Below are 7,743 nucleotides of genomic sequence, written 5' to 3' on the forward strand. Positions count from 1 at the left end.
TACTTTGATTGTGTTGTGCAGAGTTCCACGTTGGCGCCGGAATCCCGGTGTTGCGCCGCACTACACTCCGCCACCAACAACCTTCACGTGCTTCCTTGACTCCTACTGGTTCGATAACCTTGGTTTCTTACTGAGGGAAACTTACTGCTGTGCGCATCACACCTTCCTCGTGGGGTTCCCAACGGACGTGTCAACTACACGCAGCATCGGTTTGTAAGGCGTGGATGGGGCGACCGAACTAAGTGGAGACGAAGGCGAAGAAGGCGGTGAGGGTGGCGGCAACATCTGATTTACGGCGAAGGGGAAAAGTCCATACAAAATGCGAGTAATCATCAAGAATCACGAGATAATAATTATAACCAGAATTACTCGGAACCGGCGAGGTACAAACATCACTATGAATAAGTTGAAACGGAAAAGATGCGACTGTGGAGGAGGAGCTAAATGGAAGGCGAACATGTTTGCCTAGACGACATGCTTCACAAGAGTGGGCATCCGTTTTATTACAAGTAAAGGAGAAGCCTTGCATTATTTGACGCAGAGTGGCAGAGCTAGGATGGCCAAGACGGGCATGCCAAAGGTCGACATCGGCGGAGAGGGCGAGTGGGCGGCCGGTGGTGGTGGAGGCCGCGCCAACGGGGTAGAGATCGCCGGGGCTGTCACATCGGTGGAGGAGCATCCGGGTACGACCATCCTTGACAGAGAAACCAAAAGCGTCAAATTCCACAGTCACGGGGTTATCACGACAGAAAGACTTAACAGAAACAAGATTTTTAATCAAGTCAGGAGAAACAAGAACATTATGGAGAGAGAGAGGAGTGGAAGTGGAAGGAAAAGAGACGAGAACCGAGTGTGAGTAATGGGAAGAGCATGACCGTTGCCAACGATGATGCGAGAGGAAGTGGAAGCGGGTGTACAAAATGAGAGGTTACCGGGGTGCGCAGCCATATGCGCAGAAGCGCCGGTGCCCATGAACCAGTCGCCACCGCCACCATACGCCCCAGCGGAGGGGGCGCTCTGGAGGGCGGTCAGGAGCGCGGGATCCCACGGGGTCGCGCCCCGGGTGGGGGGGGGGAGGGGGGGCGGCGGAGGCCGGGGCGGGCTGGGGCGCCGCATAGAACGCCTGGTGGGTGGATGGACGCGGCCCCATGATGCCCGGGTAGGGGGCGCGCGGCATGGGCATGGAGTAGGCGTGAACAACCCCGGTCCACGGGTTGTGACCGGCGGTCCATGGCGGAGGGGCGATGTACTGCGGGGGACGAGGCGCGGGGGCGGTGGCGTTGGCGCCACCGTTGCCACCGCCACGGCGACGACGGCCGCGGCGGCTACCGCCAGAAGGATCCGGCTGCCCGGTCCAGGGGCCGGTCTGGCCGGCCTGGGCGCCGGCGTGGCTAGTCCACGGTCCGGTCTGGCCGGCTTGGTGACCGGACTGGCCGGTCCACGGTCCGGTCTGACCGGGCGGCTGGCCGGCGGCGGGGAAACACGGCGGCTGGCCGGCGGCGGGGAAACACGGCGGCGGACCCATGGGACGAGGCGCAGGGGCGCGGGGCGCGGGAGTCTGGGCACCGCGGGAGAAGCCAGCGACAAAGGCGGTGTGGGCCGCCCGAGCCCGGAGATGCTTGAGGCGGCGCTCCTCGAGGCGCAGGTAGGCCACGGCCTGCTCGAAGGTGGGCGTGGTGAGGAGCATGAGGTTGGAGGCGGCGTTGCTGAGATCCTCTCCGAGACCCGCCGACAGGGTGGAGAGCATTATCTTGTCATCGATCGGGAACTCCAAGTCACGGAGCTCGTCGGAGAGGCTCTTCAGCTTGAGAGCGTACTCGTCGAGAGAGAGGTCGTTCTGGTGGATGCCGAAGAACTCCTGCTGGAGGAAGGTGACCAGCTGGATTTTGTTGTTGGTGAAGAGACCGGTGATCTTAGCCCAGACCGTGTGGGCGGAGTCGCCGTCGCGGACGACGGTGCGGAAGATGTCGTTGGAGACGGTCTGGTAGAACCAGCGGATGATGGTGGCGTCGATCGCGAGCCACTCGGGGTCGTGCGGCAAGGCGAGGAGGTCGATGGTGCCATCGACGTGATCGAGGAGATCATACTCGCGGAAGAGCAGCCCGAAGTAGATCTTCCACGGGAAGAAGTTGGCAGCGGTGGTGGAGAGCTTCACCGGCACGCGCTCGGCGATGGGGATGTCGCGGATGACGGCGACAGAGGGGCCGGCGAAGGGGTTGCTGCTGCCGGATCGGGATGAGTTGAAGGGGTCGGAACCAGAGGAGGAGAAACCAGCCATGGCGGAAGCGGTGGTGGTAGGCGGAAGCGGCTAGGGCTAGGGTTGGGGTGAAGGCCGGCGGCGCCCGGGGTGGGGAGGGGCGGCGGCTAGGGTTGGGAGAGGGAGGGCCGGCGGCGCCCAAGGAGGAGAGGGGGCGGCGGCTAGGTCAGAGAGGGGAGGAGGCCGGCGGCTCCCTAGGGAGGAGGGGGGCGGCGGCTAGGTCAGGGCCGAAGGGCCTCTGATACCATGTAGAAGGGTATTGGAGATTGCACAGCACCAATAGGGCCGGCTGCTCATGTATATATAGGCGAACACATGTACAATTACAGGTACAACCCTGAGAAAACACGGGGACCTATACCTATACAATATGTTACTCAACACGCTGCAAGCGACGAGGCACATATTTTTGTGGCACGTCGACTGAGAGATGTCCACGCGCTTTCTTGGACCAAGATGTACCGCGTCACATTGACGAGTTAGGAGAATAAGGACAACTCAACCTTCTCCAGACCAAGATCTTGCTCCAAACCATCCACCTTGCACCGCCCCCAGCGTCGCCGTGGACAACGACGAACGCCATCACCATGTCGAGAAACAAAACTCACCATATCCGAAGAACGGCGAGAAGACTAAGCTGCCGATTTCAAGGACCGACAATCAAATGTTGCGAACAACTCCGAGAAGCTCTCGTGAAGGTGGCCTGAAGGTGGCCGACGGTGTGGAAGTGGAGTTGAGGCAGGTTTATTCGCCCGGCCTTGACTCCCACCACCCCAACAATTCACCACAATAGATAAGTCCTAGCTATAGAACGGATGAACAAGGTCTCCTCCCCCTCATGTCATCGAAGCGGAAAGCGGAGGGAGAGAGGCCAATGCCCACACCGGTGGAGGTGGGATCTGCTCGCCGCCTGAGAGAGGAGGAGGGGCGAAATGATTTTGCGAGTCGTGCGGACGAGTTGTAGAGGGACTAGTGCCGAAAATGCTCCTATAATTAGAATGCTCGATGCTTACACGAAAGAACCTTACTACGCTATAAAAAACCTGAAAATACCCGTTTTGTACTACCGCAGTTTCGCAGAGCAAGAACACGAGCTAGCTAGACATAGAGACTACGGTAGTGGTCTCCCTAACAAAGGATTATGGTTTGCTTAGTGTTGAAGGGTGCCTTCTCGTGCTCACTCGGGGTGAGAGCTGCCCTCACTGTTGTTTAACTGACGGTACAGCTCATACTACCGGATGTCCGGGCGTGAAGGAGAAAAAGCCATCCCCTGTTTCATGCATGCATCGGACAAAATGCTTTCGTCCCCTTCCATGCGCCGATGAATGAATGGAATGCGGCTCAACGCAATTCTGCGACTTCGTTCTATATCTCGGGTGTCAGGAATGTGCATCCCCATGGGACGAAACATTTGACTGATTTGCCGCAAATCCTAGACAAGCCCAGTGGACAATATTTTTGACTGAGTAACGTGCAACGTCTAAATTTTTAGGAAATATGACGACGAATTAGTCATCAATAGAAAAACAATGAAAACTTGCCAATAATTAACCGGGTATAATGTTTAAACCTTTTGAATAATAAAGTACCCCCCTCCGTCTATAAAAAGATATCGAATGTTTGTGCAAATTTCAATGTATCTAGACACTAGATACATTCGAATTTCAACAAACTTTTGATATCTTTTTATGGACAGAGATAATATCTTTTTTTCAAAAAAAAATAACCGGGTGGTGTTGTTCATGGTTACCGTTGACGCTTCAGGAAATTTTCTGAAACCTATAGCTCCAACCAAATTATTTTTGGAAACAACACTCAACTTTAATGACTTTGATGGATCAGGAACTCTGAAGAACAAAATCTAATCCCTTAATCCTTAAGATGAACAGCAACTTTGATTTTTTCTGCTAAACTTTTCTGACATCAAATTGCATGCATCTAGCCCTTGCCATTACATTCATAAAAAAAAAACTTATGCAGACTTGTTTTCTGTTTCTCATCTTCTCTCTGCCATGAAAGGCACCCAAACCCAACAACTCCCACTGCTTGGCAGTGAAGAGAGCGGAAAAACCACCGAGAGAGTGAGGAAAACTACAAGGGAGAGGCACGCCGCCGGCCTCTCGCCTAAAACCGGACGATCGAACGGCCATAATCGCCCACCACGCCACACATGGCCACTCGGCGCCGTTCGACCGTCCCTTGTGCGCGCACGGTTCATCATGCACGACCAGAGACCCGTCCCTATGTACAAACAGAGAAGCAGTACTGCAGATTTCACTCGAGAGCTTCTTCCGGGATGATCTGAAGATGCGGACGCCACACCGCCGAGCGGGCGCTCCGGCTGCGCCTGCACTTGGCCTTGCCCTCCGACAGCACCTCCGCAAGGTAGCTGTCGCCGGCGGCGCAGTCTTTCGCCGCCTTCTTAGCGCCGGCGCTCGTCGGTTTGGACGACGACCGCACCTTCTTCTGCTGCGGCTGCGTCGACGCCGGCTTCCTCTTCTTCTCCGGCACCGACGAGGCCGGCACCAGGAAGTAGAAGCACCCGCGCTCAAGCTCCGAGTCGGGGTCGACGATGAGGATCCGGCGCGAGCCGCCCTGGGAGCACGGCCGGCTCACGACATGGCTGGGGTGCGCGGCCATGACCTCGCCGGCGGTGACCGGGCGGGAGTACTCCTCGATGTGGCCGTTGAGGTGCACGATGCGGATCACGTCGAAGGAGCCGCAGGGGAGGACGCAGGCCAGGCAGCACCGCAGGCTGTTGCCCATGCTTTTTTGGCTTCTTGCCGGCCGGCTAACCGTTGCTTGATAAGCAATGGAAAAACTCTCTCCCTGGTTGCAGGTCCTGCTCCTAGCTACTTGGCTCTTGGGCATGTCTCGGTGACACTGCCTTTATATATAGGGGAGGAGGTTCCAGCTGTTGCTAGGGTAGCAAGTGGAAGCCTATTATTTATGTACAGATAAAGCAAATAACAGTATAGTATATTAATTCCTCCAAAAATAGCATATTAATTCCTCTAAAAATAGTATATTAATTCCTCAAAGAAAATAGCTGTTGCCAGAATAGTATTTCCATATTAATTCCCCTAATAATTGTAGCATACTAATTCCTCTAAAAATATCTCTAATAATTCCTCTATCAGCTGCTAGGAGTAGCATACTAATTCCTCTAAAAACATCTCTTATAATTCATTGCATTAAATGATTAGATTCTTATGGCGAGGAAAAAAACCAGCTGCTCTCTATCACCAGAAAATCCTACTCTCTCTCTCTCTCTCTAAGTAATTCCATTGGCAGCCGCTATCCCCTCCGTCTCGGACGAAGGTATTGACGTGAGGTGGTTGCACAAGGTGGTTTTGGAGGGCCATAGCATGCTACCTCCATTGTTGTGGGAGTTGGAGCTTGGACCGTTAGTTTCTCCATGGCAACGGATCAAGGTCGAAGGAAGATGGGGGCAATTAGCACATTGGCACCAGATCTGGAAACTTCGAAGGCCCATGCGAGGAAATTGGGGAAGGATTGCGCCTCTATTGTTGATGGTGGAGGTTAGTGATTTTTGGGATTTTCTGACAATGTTGAGGGCATGTACAATGGTAGAGAAGGCATGCCTTCCTTTACCCGGCCACATCAGCTACATAAGGCAATAGATATAAGTCATACAACACATTATCTCGTATAGCCATCTCTAGCAATTAATACTAATAATTAAATTTTGGTTGAAAATGAGTTGCTAAGGAAAGATATAATGATACAATGGAGAAAATAGTCTTTCCTTGTTTTCTAAGAGATGATCCCTTAGCTAAGGGAAGACAAAATTCTCTCTCTTCATTCTGTCTCCTCCAACTAAGCAAAAATCTGATGTGACATCTCTAAGAAAAGGCTGACATCACCCCATTGTATGTGCTCTGAAGGGTGTTTCGACACATTGCAAATGTGTATATATGGTGCTTGTTGTGTGTATCTATGAGAAGAATATAGCAAATATCAATACTGTTGTAATGTTCCCCTGGTAGTTAGCACAATATATGTCTTCGACGGTGAACACTTCTCCTGCTGTAATTTGTTAGTAGTACTTTCCCCTTCTTTTTAGTTCTTTGGCGGTAATTTTTTGACACATTTTGCCAACCGTAATTTCCTGCAGTTAGTTACCCAGAGTAACTCTTGGATGATGGTCGAATAATTCTCATACCGTAGTTCATCAGCAATAATTTAGTTTTTTTGGTTCATTTTCTATTCTTTGGAAGTAGTTCTTCGACACACATTCCCAATTGTAATTTGCATACAGTAACTACCTTCAGTAATCCTTTGAGGGTGACGTAACTCGCAATTTTTTGTGTGGTTTTTTTTTACTCTTTTAGATTAATTACATGGTTTGCCGCATCTCTTATCCAGGAAAAATCTTCTGATGTCTTACTCTCTTCTGCAGTAACTTCACACAACAAAACTACATTATATATCGTGTAATATCCAACAATATCTTAAACGATTATTCAAGTCCCATAACGGGCGCAGCGTGACGCTGCGCTGCATCTTCCTGATTTCTAAGTTTATAATTCAAAGAAATATTCTCGTGTTCTGGATGTGTTTCTTTGTTGTTGTCTGCTCTCGGCACATATGTTATGTTTATTCGGGTTTCATGTTGCGTGCATTGCAACACAATTTTCAACGTCTTGTGGCAACAAATGAAAATTGTTGCATACTTATATTTTTTTGCTGCTTGGGCATTTTCAATGTTGCTTGATTTGCACTGAATTTAAAGTATTTTTACATGGTCCTGCGGAGATTTGTTGCAATGATGTTACTGCAAGCAGGATTTTTATGTTTGAAGATGACCTTTTGTGGTTTGAAATAGGTCATATGGTATGGAAGGGGGCTGATCTCCTTGGTGCAGCTGGCTGGCGCCTAGCGTTGGCCTTCAGTTGATGTAACAATATTACTAGCCTTGACGAATTTGTTTTATTTTGCACTACTGCATTATATGAAAGTTTTTTCACAGCCTACAATTGTTAACTATGGTACCGTGGTCTGTGGCGCCCTGTGATTCTTACGGTTTGCATGGCTTCCACTATTTAGCAGCAACTATCAAGTTTTTGGTTATATCAATTGGCAATTTTCGGGTGATCCAAGAGAAGTGACATGTCTCATGCAATTCCGACATGATTAGCGGGCAAGTGATGGAAATGTACGTTCATTAGTCCGTACAGAGAGAGCTCTTGCGCCCATGGTGCCACGGGTCGGGGTGTGTGCGTGCACATAGAGATCTCATAATCTGTGTGAAAAGGAGAGCTCTGTAGCTTCGAAACCCAACCTTATCACCGGATTAATTTTTCTGGGTTCTGGCGGGGAGTACCTCTTTCTTACTCGCTTTGACTCCAACTCTACTCTCTCACGCCATTCTCTGAACTTGGATACATGGTGGATGCTAAGAAAAATGTGCGCACAAGTTGCCCAAGATTGTGGGGGCTCACATAGCTTGATTTTCGTTTCTC

At 51.1% G+C, this 7,743-nt stretch overlaps 1 protein-coding gene across 1 annotated transcript; it reads right to left on the bottom strand.

Moving 5' to 3' along the window:
• Positions 1 to 4,531: 4,531 nt before the first annotated feature.
• On the bottom strand, positions 4,532 to 5,073 carry LOC124698713. Its single transcript, XM_047231169.1, has one exon. The coding sequence runs from the start codon at positions 5,021 to 5,023 to the stop codon at positions 4,532 to 4,534; it is 492 nt and encodes a 163-aa protein (XP_047087125.1). The 5' UTR covers positions 5,024 to 5,073.
• Positions 5,074 to 7,743: the final 2,670 nt, after the last annotated feature.

This window comes from Lolium rigidum, chromosome 3, assembly GCF_022539505.1.
Source record: "Lolium rigidum isolate FL_2022 chromosome 3, APGP_CSIRO_Lrig_0.1, whole genome shotgun sequence".
In the NCBI taxonomy this organism is placed as follows: Eukaryota; Viridiplantae; Streptophyta; class Magnoliopsida; order Poales; family Poaceae; genus Lolium; species Lolium rigidum.

Bases quoted from the DNA above. Each gene is read 5' to 3' on its own strand.
- LOC124698713 (XM_047231169.1), bottom strand. From the start codon at position 5,023: ATGGGCAACAGCCTGCGGTGCTGCCTGGCCTGCGTCCTCCCCTGCGGC.